At 31.2% G+C, this 14,682-nt stretch overlaps 4 protein-coding genes across 5 annotated transcripts; 3 read left to right on the forward strand and 1 right to left on the reverse strand.

The window, feature by feature from the left end:
• The first annotated feature begins 34 nt into the window (after window positions 1-34).
• Window positions 35-5,223, forward strand: LOC107370532 (uncharacterized). 2 transcript variants are annotated; one of them, XM_089266464.1, is made up of 11 exons: window positions 35-324; window positions 468-527; window positions 603-832; window positions 1,681-1,960; window positions 2,017-2,228; window positions 2,368-3,369; window positions 3,712-3,785; window positions 3,860-3,951; window positions 4,011-4,319; window positions 4,379-4,587; window positions 4,744-5,223. In XM_089266464.1, exons 1-6 carry the CDS (start codon window positions 237-239, stop codon window positions 2,755-2,757), a joined length of 1,260 nt encoding a protein of 419 aa, XP_089122590.1. In that variant the 5' UTR covers window positions 35-236; the 3' UTR covers window positions 2,758-3,369; window positions 3,712-3,785; window positions 3,860-3,951; window positions 4,011-4,319; window positions 4,379-4,587; window positions 4,744-5,223. The 2 variants fall into 2 exon arrangements, with proteins under 2 accessions (XP_089122590.1, XP_089122589.1); XM_089266463.1 differs by having other exon boundaries at window positions 3,726-3,785.
• Window positions 5,224-5,809: 586 nt separating this feature from the next.
• Window positions 5,810-7,997, reverse strand: LOC107370577 (uncharacterized). Its single transcript, XM_025162583.2, has 6 exons — window positions 7,855-7,997; window positions 7,465-7,524; window positions 7,161-7,390; window positions 6,796-7,081; window positions 6,526-6,740; window positions 5,810-6,365 (listed from the first exon to the last, which is right to left on the reverse strand). The coding sequence occupies exons 1-6, from the start codon at window positions 7,940-7,942 to the stop codon at window positions 5,976-5,978; spliced, it is 1,269 nt and encodes a 422-aa protein (XP_025018351.2). The 5' UTR covers window positions 7,943-7,997; the 3' UTR covers window positions 5,810-5,975.
• A 2,075-nt stretch (window positions 7,998-10,072) lies between these two features.
• Window positions 10,073-12,055, forward strand: LOC112538795 (uncharacterized). Its single transcript, XM_089266466.1, has 5 exons — window positions 10,073-10,231; window positions 10,610-10,669; window positions 10,747-10,838; window positions 10,926-11,417; window positions 11,590-12,055. Exons 1-5 carry the CDS (start codon window positions 10,144-10,146, stop codon window positions 11,977-11,979), a joined length of 1,122 nt encoding a protein of 373 aa, XP_089122592.1. The 5' UTR covers window positions 10,073-10,143; the 3' UTR covers window positions 11,980-12,055.
• A 41-nt stretch (window positions 12,056-12,096) lies between these two features.
• Window positions 12,097-14,097, forward strand: LOC107361498 (uncharacterized). The gene is made up of 5 exons (XM_089266465.1): window positions 12,097-12,303; window positions 12,730-12,789; window positions 12,856-12,947; window positions 13,064-13,561; window positions 13,638-14,097. Exons 1-5 carry the CDS (start codon window positions 12,216-12,218, stop codon window positions 14,052-14,054), a joined length of 1,155 nt encoding a protein of 384 aa, XP_089122591.1. The 5' UTR covers window positions 12,097-12,215; the 3' UTR covers window positions 14,055-14,097.
• Window positions 14,098-14,682: the final 585 nt, after the last annotated feature.

The following is a 14,682-nucleotide window of genomic DNA, read 5'->3' on the forward strand; positions in this document are numbered from 1 at the left end:
TTCATTGAAGAGATGCATAGGTTAATCTTTGATAAGCGCCGTCTACTATACTACCAATGGGCTAATTAAACATCTTGCGTATAGTAGATGGCGTTTATCAAAAATTAATTTATCTATGAACCTAATGTAAGACTCAAAAATGAAATATTGTTGCAACATTTTACTCTTTGTCTTTACCCTTTCCTTTGCAATTACTATATTCAAGTGAAAACTGTAGTTAAATTACTTATTGTAAAATGTTGATCAATGAACTTCCCGCCGAATGTTTGGTCGCCATTTTTGATCATATTAATAACCTGAAAGATTTAATAAACTGCTTTAAAGGTAATTATGAATATTGTTTCTTGGTGAGGTGCAGTATTTGAATATTTTTACAGATGTTAAGTGATTTTGTCTTGGTTCTGAATCAATTGGATAATGACTGAGCAAAGCAACACTAAATTAATTCAATTAATCTTTTATTACAGTTTGTACTAAATGGAGAGATGCAATTGTTACGCGAGCAATAAAAGTTAAATATTTGATTGGTAAGATTTCGAATTTTCATTGATTCTTATTCTCATTTTGATCAATTTCTTAACTACACAAATTTCTTTTTTCAGAGCATCCTAATGATCCACACGATTGTGTTCATGGTGACGAAGAAGACTCTGCTGAATTTGCTGATGGTGACGAAGAAGACGCTGCTGAATTTGCTGATGGTGACGAAGAAGACGCTGCTGGTAATGGGGTGAAAAAATTTCCTTATGATTATTCATCGGATTGTGTTTATTATGAAAGAGAAGACCCAATTGAAGGAACCTGTCTTAGAAGATTATTTCGAAATTTAACTGTAAGTTGACTTCCTACTGCACTTTTGATAATACGGAACATAAATTTCCAATTCAGCTGCGTCACAAAAATCGACCCTCGTCAAATGAAAATATGTCTCAATCATATCTACTCATTACTATGTTTGAAAAGGATAAGTTGAGTGGCTCTCGAGTTAAATCGATACGATTGTGCATTTTCTGACTCCTTATAATACTTTAGTTTAAGCTTAGACTTTGAATAAAACCCATTTTGAGCTTAATCAGAAGATAAACTAGAAGCAGATTTAGAAGTATCATAGCCAGTCTAAGAGAAACAATAAAAAAGTGGCGCGAGCTTAAAGCGCGATTGTGACCCAAAGAAACTTTTAATAAGACGAAACACGATTTCCAATTTGACGAGAGTCGATTCTTCGTGACACGCACCCATTTGCATGCCTTCGACGTTGGTCAAAATTTTTAAAGTCTACCTGGTCGACAATTTTCTAAATTATGAGCAGATTATTAATTCTCGTAGCTTCGGATCTTGAGTAGTGATGATAATAATTCATTGCAAAAGTTTCGTCTGTTTGAAATATCTTTTGGTATTTTATGACCATTACATCACTCAATCTTCTGACTGTTGAGGCGCAGTATTTGAATATTTTACAGATGCCAAGTCCTGTTGTGTTGTTTTGAGGGAATTGAATAATGATTGAGAAAATAAACACTTTCAGTAATTCAATAAAAATTTCAGTGCAGTGTTTCTTATATGGAGTCATTTAATTGAGCACACTATTTCCAAATTTAATATTAAGTTGATATTGTTAATCAAATCTCTTTTTCAATTTTTCATTGAATATTAATTTTCTTATTTGTTTTTTCCACTCAGATTGCTGAAATTTCATACGAATTTCGAATAAAAGTAGAACGCGAAGTTATTATTGCATTTATAAGAAGCCAAGGAATTTTGAGAGGAATAATCAATTTCTCCGATGAACAAATTGAAGGCTATTGTGGTGTACTTGAAATGATAGCCGGTGATCATATTATGGCGTACGATATGCGAAATGGTCCCAGCATAAAACAGTTGTACGTTGGGACGAATACTCGCGAAGTAAATTTATCTCACTTTCCAAACCTTGAAAGACTACATATTACTAATAATGAAGGTAATTATATAAATATTTTGGTCTAAAATGTTTGCTAATGAAAATCTATTGTCCAGTCCCATACAGTTACTACTATGGTCCAGTATTGGAAAAGCTTAAAATTGTTGAGCTGGGTTGTTCATTACGTTATGCTACAGATATTAATTATGGTTTCCAATTTATGGATTCATGTCCAACTTTACAAAGTGCACATATTTCCATAAATGGTCGATGGATTACAGATGAAACATTAAAACACGGATCTTTACAAGATCTAGTTATAGATTTTGTGAGTATTAATTTTAATGAAATAGACAATTTTATTCGATCTATTCCAGATTAAAATCAACACGATTAGGTTACGTTATCATGGAAGGGTCATTTGTTCAAAATTACTCCATATAAACTAATTGATTTTTTATTTACAGTGTAATAATGATGACTTCGAGTGGAATGATTTAAGCAGCTTGCTTATGAAATATCCGAATCTCAAACATCTTGCATTGTGGAAACAACTGAACATAACAGATGAACATATCAAGCAATTGGTTCCCATTTTACCCAATTTAGTACTATTCGATGTTCGTGGATGTGTTGCTGTCACTGAAGGAGCTGCTTGTTATGTTAAAAGTTACTATGGAAGATATGGAAGACCAATCAGGTTTTACTTCGATGATAATGACGGTGAAATAGGATTAGATTGGCCTCATTTATCTACTAAAGCAGAAAAGATTAGTCGAGGCTTTGATTTCTTGAAACATTGCTTTCTTAAAGATTTTGATGACCTTCCATTTTTCTTGGTTCCTATTGACGATTGAAAACCACATACTCAATAATACATTTGTCATTTCAACTCGAAGCCCAATCCAAGAGCTTGAAATTAGTCTTTAAACTTCCATGACTTTATTTCGCGATCTCTTATATCCAGTTTTTCAGTGAATTAAATCTATTTTTTGATCTTGAGAGAAGTCTTTGTAAATGAATACAAAGTATATTTGTTACTCTTTATCTCGAAGCCCATTCGAAGAGTCTGTATTCAATCTCTATTTTTGTAACACTTTATGCCATTTTTTTAGTGAATAAAATGCATCGTCTAATCTAAAGAATTGCCGTTGAGGCGAAAGAATGAACATCAGATGAAATTAAGTGGAGATGAAATGAATCATACAAATTATCTCAATATACTGCTGACATCTATGTGAATTAAAATTAAATTATGCATTCTAATGATCAATCAAATTTAGGGATTCACATTTAACTCTTTTTCCGTTTTATAACAATACAGAATCTACAAGCACAAGATTCAAGACAGAACTAGTTTTCGCTATAATTAGATCTTACAATGTTGATTAATGAACTTCCAGATTATTGTTTACTCACCATTTTTGATTATTTGAGTTACTTGGATGATTTAGTGAACTGCTATAAAGGTAATTACCAATTATATTTTCTTTATTCTAAAAATCATCTATCCATTGAAATTTTCCATAACTTCATTGATAATTTCAATTTTAAGTCGATCTAGTCAACTATTTGCTGTGCTAGCTGAAGTGGCCGGGTGAAATCTGATGAGTCAATAAGATTATGACTTCGAGTATTATAATGAAAGTTTTATCTGAATGAAACATTTTTTGTTATCCTGTGATCATAACAACACTCAATCATCTGACTGTTGAAGCGCAGTATTTGAATATTTTTACAGATTAAGTTTTGTTGGTTCTGTGGCAATTGAATAATGATTGAGCAAAAACACTAAATCAATAATAAATTAGCTTTTTCATTTCAGTGTGTATCAAATGGAGCTATTTAATTGTTAAGCGAACTAAAAAAGTTAAATACTTGATGGGTAAGATTCAAAGTTTCACCAATTCTTATTCTCATTTCGATCAATTTATTAATTGCAAAAATTCCTATTTGCAGAATGTCCTATCTACGCATCTGATTATGTTTTTTATGAAGGACTAGATTTGATTGATGAGACCACTCTGAGCACATTATTTCCAAACATAATAGTAAGTTATTAATTAAATATCATTATGGATATTTCATTGAATGTTAATTTTTTTCTTAGGTTTTTGAGAATTCGAATGGAGATGATAAAACATTTTTTTCTAAATGCATGAAAGCAAAAGATGCTGAAAAAGTTGGTTCATTTGTCAGAAATCATGAATCGTTGAAGGGAATAATCAATTTCCTTGATGTTCCAATAGAAAAATATTGTGATAAACTCGAAATGCTAAGCACCCATCATATTGAGCCAGATATCCTACAAAATGGTTCCAATATGAGACAATTGTACATTGGGAATGTTACTCTAGATGATTTCAAAAGAGTTGCTCATTATTTCCCGAATCTGGAAAAACTACGTATTAGAGCAGAGGTGATTAGATAAATATTTTGAGTAATGATTGCTGATGAAAATAAATCGTTCATCCACAGGTGTTCATCATCTCAACAAAGGGCCAGTTTTTGAAAAGCTCAAAATAGCTGAACTTGACTTGTCGTCTCCTGATGAGATTTGTTATGCTTTCCAGTTCATGGATTCATGTCCAAATTTACAAAGTGCACATATTTACACAAAATATCATCACTTTTTTGTTGATGGAAACTTGAAACTCGAGTGCTTGCAAGATTTAGTTTTATCTTATGTAAGTATTAATTTCATTTGAAATACAATGTCTTTTTTGAAAAAATATTTTCCGAATATCATAATTTATGATTATAATCAACAAGGTTAATCTACAATATGGAAAGGTTATCTGTTCAAAATTTGTCAATATAAACTGTTTATTTCATATTTACAGATTGGCTCTTCTCGAATCGACTGGAATGATTTAAAAAGATTGTTTATTAAGTATCCGAATCTTAAACATCTTAGGTTGGACAGACTGTGGATGTACGATGAACATATCGAGCAATTGGTTCACATTTTACCCGAATTAGTACTTTTGCATATTCATGATTCTCCTAGAGTCACTCAAAGGGCTGCTGATTATGTTGAAAATTATTGTAAACGGTATGGAAGATCAATCAAGTTTTACTTCAATGATGACGATGCCTACAATCAAATCGCATCAGAATGGCCTCAGTTGTCCACTGAAGATGAAGAGTTTAGTCTAGGCTTTGATTTCATGAAACATTGTTTTCTTAAATATTTCGATGCCCTTCCCTATTTCTTGATTCCTATTGATTATTGAGAACCGCATACTTATTAATTTATTTGTTATTTTTATACCTCGGAAGCCCATTTTTTTATCAATAAAATGTATTCGACCATCCTCAAATCGACTGGAATGATTTAGCAAGATTTTTTTATGAAATATCCGAATATAAACATATACGGAAATTACGTGCAAAAAAGATGAACACATCGAGCAATTGGTTTACATTTTACCCGATTTGGTTCTATTTGATGTTCGTGAATGTAATGTGACGCAAAGGGCTGCTGAACATGTTAAAGACCACTTCCAATGGAAACAGAAGATCTTCATTGTACACAATAAACATGATTTGTAATTACCTCTGTAGCCGTTTATTAAATCATCCAGGTTATTCATATATTCAAAAATGGGGACAAATAAACATTGGGAAGTTCACTGGTCAACATTTTGAAATATTTTAGCGGTAGATTGAGATAATTTGTCAGCCTCGGTCAACACCAAATACTCAATCCAAAACAAACCCACCTCTCATCCTGCACCTTTCCTCTATCTATTTTCCTTTAAACACAAAATTAAAATGCTAAATTTATTTCATCACCGGGAATGTGCGAACTAAGCATCCCTTTTTGTACCAATGAACAAGCGAAAATAAACTGTCATTTGTAGTAAAGACACATTTTCATATGAAAAGTTAGGTTGGAGTTTAAACTTCGATCGCAAAGAGATTTTTTAATGAAAGTCATTTGCCTGATTTAACTTTTAAAGTCCACCAGAAAATACATTATTATAATTGATAAAAGAAAGGAGAAAAATTTCAAGCTTCGAATGGGCTTCCAAAGTCAAAAATATATTATTAAGTATTAGTTATGTGATTTTCAGTATTCAATAGGAATCAAGAAATGTGGAAGATCCCAATAATTTTTAAGAAAACAATGTTTCATGAAATCAAAGCCTCGACTAATTTTTTCTTGTTTAGTGGACAACTGAGGCCAATCATACTCGATTTCATAGGAATTCTCATTGAAATAAAATTCGATTGATCGTCCATGTCTTTTACAATAATCTTGAACATAATGAGCAGCTCTTTCAGTGATTTCCTCACATACATCAGCCTGAAACAGCACTAAATTGGGTAAAATGTGAAGTAATTGCTTTATGTGTTCATCATTTAGGTTACTTGCGTCCCTCAACCCAAGATGTTTGAGATTCGGATACTTCATAAACAATCTTTTTAAATCATTCCAGTCGGTTCGGGGAGGATCAGCCTGTAATTATAAAATAAATTAGTTTATATTGATAATTTTGAACAGATGACCTTTCCTTGTTGACACAACCTGACCCTGATTATTTTAATATAAGATATATCTGAATGGAATTTAATATTCACAAAGAAGACATTTCATCTCAAATTGAATTAATACTCACAAAAACTATAACCAAATCTTGTAAACATTGGTGTTTGATTGTTTCATCGACATAAAATCGATTAGCACCCAAGAAAATGTAGGCACTTTGTAAATTTGGACATGAATCCATGAACTGGAAACAATAACAAATGTCTGTCACACAAGAAGATGAAAAATCCAGCTCAAAAATTTTAAGCTTTTCCAATACTGGACCATCGTAGTATCTGCATGGGGCTGAACAATAGATTTTCATTACAAACATTTTAGACCAAAATATTTATATAATTACCTTCATCCCTAGTATGTAGTCTTTCAAGATTTGGCAAATAATGAGCATCTCTTTTGAAATCAGCTAGAGAACAAGACTGAAGGTGCAATTGTTTTATACTCGAAACCTTTTGTATAATGCTGCGATGTATATAAAAGGCGGATAGCATTTCGAGTTTATCACAATGTTTTTCTATTGGTCTATGCAGCCATTTGATTATTCCTTTCAAAGGTTTATGATTCCTGATAAATGAAACGATATTTTCATAATCTACTTTCTCTATGAATCTATTCGAATATTCAGCAATCTAGAAGATAAAGATAAATAAGAATATTAAAATTCAATGAAAAATGCAAAAAGGTATTTGATTAAAAATATCAACTTACTGTCAAATTTGGAAATAATGTGCTGAGAACGGTGCCATCAATCGAATCTCTTTCCACATAATAAACACAATCTGATGAATAATCATGAAAATCATAATCACGAGGAGGATCATCATCATCATCATAATCAGAATCAGAATCTTCTGCCTTATAATGAACATCATCTGATTCTGATGCATCAGAATCATCTTCGCTATAAAGAACAGAATCCGGTTTCTGATGGGGATCCTCTGAAAATATAAATTTAAGCTATTAATAAATTTATCATATTGAGAATAAGCATGAATGAAAACTTGAAACTTACCTAACAAATATTTAACTTTTTTATTTCGCTTAGCAATTAAATAACGCCATTTAGTACACACTGCAATGAAATTTTTAAAGAATTACTAAATTTGTTATTGATTTGCTCAATCATTATCCAATTGCTTTCAGAACCGAAACAACATCACTCAACATCTGTAAAAATATTCAAATATTGCGCCACACCAGTCAGATGTTTCATTCGGATGCAACTTTTGATACTCAGAGCGCGAAACTTATTGACTTATGCGAGACTCTCTCTCGTCAATACAGCAAAATTTGCTGAGCAAATCATCGACATAATTGAGGTCTATTTACAATTTGACGAGAGTCAATTTTTCGTGACATGCCACTTTCAATGGAAATACAAAGAAACAATATTCATAATTACCTTTATCGCAGTTTATTAAATCACGCAGATAATTCACATAATCAAAAATGGCGAGTAAACAATCATCTGGAAGTTCGTTGATCAACATTGTTAAATAAATTAATAGTTTATAACTACAAGTTCACTTGAGTCTGGTGATTTTTGAGAAAAGAGTAAAGACAAAGAGTTAAGTGTTGCAACAATATTTCATTTTTGATAAACGCCATCTACTATACGTAAGATGCTTAATTAGTCCATTAGTAGTATAGTAGACGGCGCTCATCAAAGATTAACTTATGCATGAAACTGGTGTATTAAATAAAATTACAATAAACATTAGCTGTATATTGTGATGAGATGTCTTTATGAGGGTGTTAATATTATACCAGTCTAGTGAGCATTTGGATTAAATTCAAAAATTTAACTGCATTCCATTCCAAGTGATTCTGTATGAGGATTCTGTTGTTGAGAGATTGTCTGGGCAATGTCCAGGTCTGTCTTGTACACATTGTGTGTTATGAGCTCAGCTAAATCGGGAGAAAATCAAAGAGTTAGTTTTGGTTAATTTAAATAAATTCACATTAGTTACGATTGTCAGGAAAAGTTTCTCAGCGAAAAAACTTCAGTCATGGTCAGTCATTTTTACGTCAATATGGTGGTAATGAGTTCTAAAGCCAAATTATGACCATGGTTTGACAACAGCAACAAAAGATACTAAAGTTTTCTAGGAGCTCAGATTCTTGAAAGAATCATGTTCAGGGTGGTTGGAACACAGTATTCAAAAGTATTGTGGAGGGAAGTATTTTTTTTTAGTTAATTGTTGGATGATTTATAAGTGCCAAATCTTTGACTTTCGAGTTAAGAGTTACGACCTGATGAACTTTTAGGGACATAAGAACTAGCATTCGTGTAATTAAAAGATTTCTCTGATTTTCTGAAGGTTTTAGATGAAATCACTTTCAAAGTTCAGCAGCAGAACCAGATTTTATTTTATTTTTTAGTTTTTAACATGGTTTTCATCAAGAAAAAATAACCAGCAATTAACAAATTGATTACAGTGAGAATGCGAATTAGTGCAAATTTGGATCTTACTCATAAAATATTTAACTTTTTCAGTTCGCTTAGCAATTAAATGGCTCCATTTATTACACACTTAAATGAAATACTCGAATTAATAAACACATTTGATTATTCAATTGCCTCAGAGACAACCCAACATAACATCTAAAAATGCTGCGCCTCGACAGTCAGATGATTGAATGATGTAAAGATCACAAGGTAAGAAATATGTTTCATTCAGATTAAAATTTAATTATAAATTATCATTAACAATACTAAGGGTTCGAAGCTAGTTGATCGATGCGAGACTCTTTCTGCAAATCGTAAACTAGATTGACTTCGAAAGGTGAGCAGAAGGTGCGTGTCATGTCACATCGACAGCTTATTGAATTAAATTTTTTAAAGGGACATTTAAAAACTAAGTTTCGTCTTAACAGTTGAATACGATTTCGCGTTCACTTTGAAGTTGCATGGTTTCTCGAAAACGGCTATAATTATGTTGAATATGCTCCTGATAAGTTCAAAATGGTTATATATTCGCTCAAACTACCGACTAACTTTGCCGAGTGTTGATTTTTCGTAAAAACGCCCCTACCAATGGAAATATAAAAATTTTATGATTAAAAAAACATGATTGGTACTTACCTTTATAGCAGTTTATTAAATCTCTCAAGCAACTCAAATTATCAAATATGGTGAGCAAACAATCATCTGGAAGTTCATTGATCAACATTGTAAAATAAAATAATGTTAACTACAATTTTTCCTTGACTCTGGTGACCGTAGAGAAAATGGAAAAGATTTAATGGTGACTTATCAAAGAGTAGAGGAATCTTTACTCTTTGGGTGAATTACTAGATCTGATTGATTACCAGATTGTATCATTTAATAATGTTTCTCCCTGTAATTCACATAGATATCAGTAGTAGATTAAGATAATTAGTTGAATTCACTTTCTCTCCAGGCTCTGAAAAATTTTCATTTCGACCGATTCTTAATAATCAGACAGCCTATAATATTGACTGAAACAAATGAAAATCAAATTATTTGATGCACCAGGTTCATGTAGTATTCAAAAGTAATTTAAAACACGAATGAGAAACAAAAAACTAAAGTAAATCTAATTTAATTCAAAATGCAAATTATCTCAATCTACTGCTGACATCTATGTCAACTAAAATTAACTATCCATTCAAACTAAAATCTCACGATTAGCACAAAAACTATAGTTTTGCTATAAGTTTATTTACAATGTTGATTAATGAACTTCCAGATGATTGTTTGCTTGCCGTTTTTGATTATTTGGATTACTTGGATGATTTAGTAAACTGCTTTAAAGGTAAGTATCAATCATGTTTTTTCTTTATCATAACAATCACATAAAATATCCATAAAATTTTCCATACCTTCAGCGATGCTCACAATTTGCTAAATAAATCTAGTCAAATATTCGATATTTTAGCTTTATTAAACAAATAAACTCTTATATGAGTCAACTAGCTTCTGACTCTGACAAGCATTATTATAAAGATTTAAAAGTTTAATCTGAAAAGAAACATCACATGACCATTAAATCAATGCATTATCTGACTGTTGAAGCGTAGTTCTTTAATATCTTTACAAATGTTTTGTAGATTGTTAGAATTGTGAAGGAAATTGGATAATTATTGAGCAAATCAAATGTAATTTTAGTAATTCGATAACATTTTTATTGCAGTGTGCATCAAGTGGAGTCATTTAATTGCTAAACGAGCTAAAAAAGTTAAATATTTGCTTGGTAAGACTCTTTGTTTTGACTCTTAGTACCTATTCTCATTGTGATTAATATTCTGATTAATTAATTTATATTTTTAGGAGGCAATCCCAAGAATGGTAATTGTGTTTTTTATCAAGGAACCGAACCGATTGATGGAACTTGTCTAAGCACATTATTTCCGAATTTAAAAGTGGGTTAATATGATTAATTCAAATTCATTTCGATTGCTCATTTTGTATTCTTTTTCTTATTCTTTTTATCCATCTTATCAACTTAGATTGCTGAAATTTCTTATAAATTTGGTGGAAAAGTTAAACGCGAAGATATTGTTGCATTGCTCAAAAATCAAAAATCTCTGAAAGGATTAACTGGGCGATATCATGAAGCACTATCCGAATATTGCGATAACCTCGAAATGGTATCCTTCGATTTATTCAATTCAAGCAGTCAACATAATGGTTCCAGCATAAAACAATTGTACAGATGTACAAGTATAGATAGATTCCAAAAAGACGTCCATTATTTCCCAAATCTTGAAAGACTAAATGTGCACTGTGATTACGAATACGATCTTTACAATGGTCCAGTTTTGGAAAAGCTCAAAATATTTGAACTGTTCTCACCATATCCTCATGGCATTTGTTATGCTCTCAAGTTCATGGATTCATGTCCAAATTTGCAAAGTGCGTATATTTTGCTGAATGATAATCCATTGTTTGTTGATGAAACAATAAGACACGAATGTTTACAAGATTTAGTTATAGATTATGTAAGTATTAATTGGATTTTAAATCTACTTGATTTTTTTGAAAACATTTTCGGAATATGCAAATTTATTTGATCATTTTTAGATTATAGTCAACAAGTTTAGGTTACTTCAACACGGAAGGGTAATCTGTTCAAAATTTATCCATATAAACTAATTGATTTTATATTTACAGGTTTGTAGTGACCAAAACAACTGGAATGATTTGAAAAGATTGCTCATGAAATATCCGAATCTCAAACATCTTGCGTTGAGGAATCTACGTCGCATAGAAGATGAACATATCAAGCAATTGGCTCACATTTTACCCAATTTAGTGCTACTAAATGTTTGTGATTGTTATGGAGTCACTGAAAGAGCTGCTGATTATGTTCAAAGTCATTGTAAAAGATATGGAAGATCAATCAAATTTTACTTCGAAGGAAATCACCATGAAATAGGAACAGATTGGCCTCAGTTGTCCACTAAACGAGAAAAAATTAGTCGAGGTTTCGATTTCATGAAACATTGTTTTCTTAAACATTTTGATAACCTTCCACATTTCTTAGTTCCTCTTGATTATTGAAACCTCATATTTAGATATTCAAACCATGATATTTTTTTTGAAATTTTCAATAACAAATAAACACAAATAATCTCAATATACTGCTGACATCTATGTGAATTAAAATTGAATCATACATTCTAATAACCAATCAAATTTAGTAAATCACAATTAACTATTTTTCCGTTTTTTAATTGTAGAATCTACAAGCACAAGATTCAAGACACAACTACTTTTTGCCATAATTTTATTGTACAATGTTGATTAATGAGCTTCCAGATGATTGTTTACTCACCATTTTTGATTATGTGAATTACTTGGATGATTTAATAAACTGCTATAAAGGTAATTACCAATTATATTTGCTTTATTCTAAAAATCATCTAATCCATTGAAATTTTCCATAACTTCATTGATAATTTCAATTTTAAGTCGATCTAGTCAACTATTTGCTGTGCTAGCTGAAGTGGCCGGTTGAAATCTAATGAGTCAATAAGATTATGACTTCGAGTAACGGCCCTTATAAAAGTCAAATAACTTCTGACACTGACAAGTATTATTTTATATTATAAAAATATAAAAGTTTCATCTTAATAGAAGCATCTTTTGGTATCTTATGGCCATTAAATCAATGCATTATCTGACTGTTGAAGGATAGTTCTTGAATATTTTTAAAATTTTCTCTTAGATTGTTGAAATTATAGAGGAAATTGGATAATTATTGAGCAAATCAACTGAAATTTTAGTAATTCGATAACATTTTTATTTCAGTGTGTGTCAAATGGAGTCATTTAATTGCTCAGAGAACCAAAAAAGTTAAATATTTGCTTGGTAAGATTCAAATGTTTTGTTAAATTGTTAGTATTTATTCTTATTTTGATCAATTTATATTTTCAGATCTTTACCCGGAGTATGATGATTGTGTCTATTATCGAGATATTAAACTGATCGATGGAACTTATTTAAGCACAGAATTTCCAAATTTAATAGTTAGTTGATATGATTAATTCATTTTAATTTTGATTGTTCATTTTGTATTCATTTCGTTATTCATCTTATCAACTTAATTGCTGAATTTATTTTCTTTATTACATTATTATATTAGATTTCTTATAAACTCGAGCAAGAGGAAAAACGCAAACATAATTTTGCATTGGCCAGAAATCAAGAACCTTCGCAAGGATCAATCAACTCACATCATGGACTAATAAGAAAATATCGTTTTCAACTCAAAAAGGTATCCTGTGATTTATTTGAGCCAAACATTCAACATGAAAGTTCCAGTGTAAAACAATTGTTCCGAGTGGAAAGTTTGAATAGATTCAAGAAAGACGCACATTTGTTCCCAAATCTTGAACGCATAAATGTTTTTAATTGTTGTGGCAGAGACTCCATGTACGATGGTCCAGTATTGGAAAAGCTTAAAATAGCTGAATTTGCCTTCATGACTACATTGTTTCTTGGAAACGAAGCTTCTTATGCTTTCCAGTTCATGGATTCATGTCCAAATCTACAAAGTGCACATTTCATCACGAATTCTAGACGCTTGTTTTTTGATGGAACATTAAAACACGAAAGTTTGCAAGATTTAGTTATATCTGCTGTAAGTATCATTCAACTAATTAATTTAATAATAAGTAAAATTAATTTATACAAACTAATTGTTTTTACATTTTCAGGAGATAGCAGATACTAAGCGTAGTATTTTTAATCCCAGATCAATCGACTGGAATGATTTGAAAAGATTGCTGATGAAATATCCGAATCTCAAACACCTTGCGTTGTGGAGACAATTTAGCATAACAGATGAGCATATCAAGCAACTGGTTCATATTTTACCCAATTTAGTGCTACTTGATGTTTGTGGATGTCTAAGTGTCAGTTGTAAAGCTGCTAAGTATGTCCAGGATTATTGTAAACGATATGGACGAACAATCAAGTTTTACTTCAATGGCAATTACAATGAAATCGACTCAGATTGGCCTCTGTTGTCCTCTAAGCAAGAAATAATTAGTCAAGGCTTTAATTTCATGAAACATTGTTTTCTCAAAGATTTTTTAGACCTTCCATATTTCTTGATTCCTATTGACGATTGAAAACCACATAAATGTATTTATCAATATATTTGTTACTCTGTGACTGTGGAGGCCTAACGTTATTCGAAGAGTTTGAATTCGATCTCTATTCTAGCCATTCACAAATTGTCATTTGATTTAGTGGATACATTAATCAACTTTCGTGTCTGCAAAGGAGCTTGAATGCATTCATCAATGTGGATAAGAGGTTTTTGGTGGGAAAACTGTTTTGTAAAGTTCGGAAGTATTGAAAAGATATCTCATAAGTTTCTTCGAATATAACTCCAGTTTCTGTAAACTCTTCTATATTATTTTTAAGCACAACAGTTCCAGATATTACACGATTAGCCAAAGTATCATTGACAGTGGGATGTTGGCAAAAAGCATTAGGACTTGGTTAAATACGATAAGCTTTATGACCAAATCGAAGCTTAGCGAAAAACTGCATTTTAGATGACCTGTAACTCTCAGATCAACTTTGAATCCAACGATATTGACTACTTGAGCGTAAAAACGATGGATTAGTTCAGAATTTTGTATAAAAATAGTTCTTAGTTAGGACTTTCACTTGAGGTAAGGATTTTTTTCATAGTACTCAGGTTAAACTGATTCACCCTGATGACCCTTTTCTGTAAAACCCAGACAGAGT

This window comes from Tetranychus urticae, chromosome 1 (assembly GCF_039701765.1).
Source record: "Tetranychus urticae isolate SD_2017Ah chromosome 1, NJAU_TeUrti_SD_1.0, whole genome shotgun sequence".
Lineage (NCBI taxonomy): Eukaryota > Metazoa > Arthropoda > Arachnida > Trombidiformes > Tetranychidae > Tetranychus > Tetranychus urticae.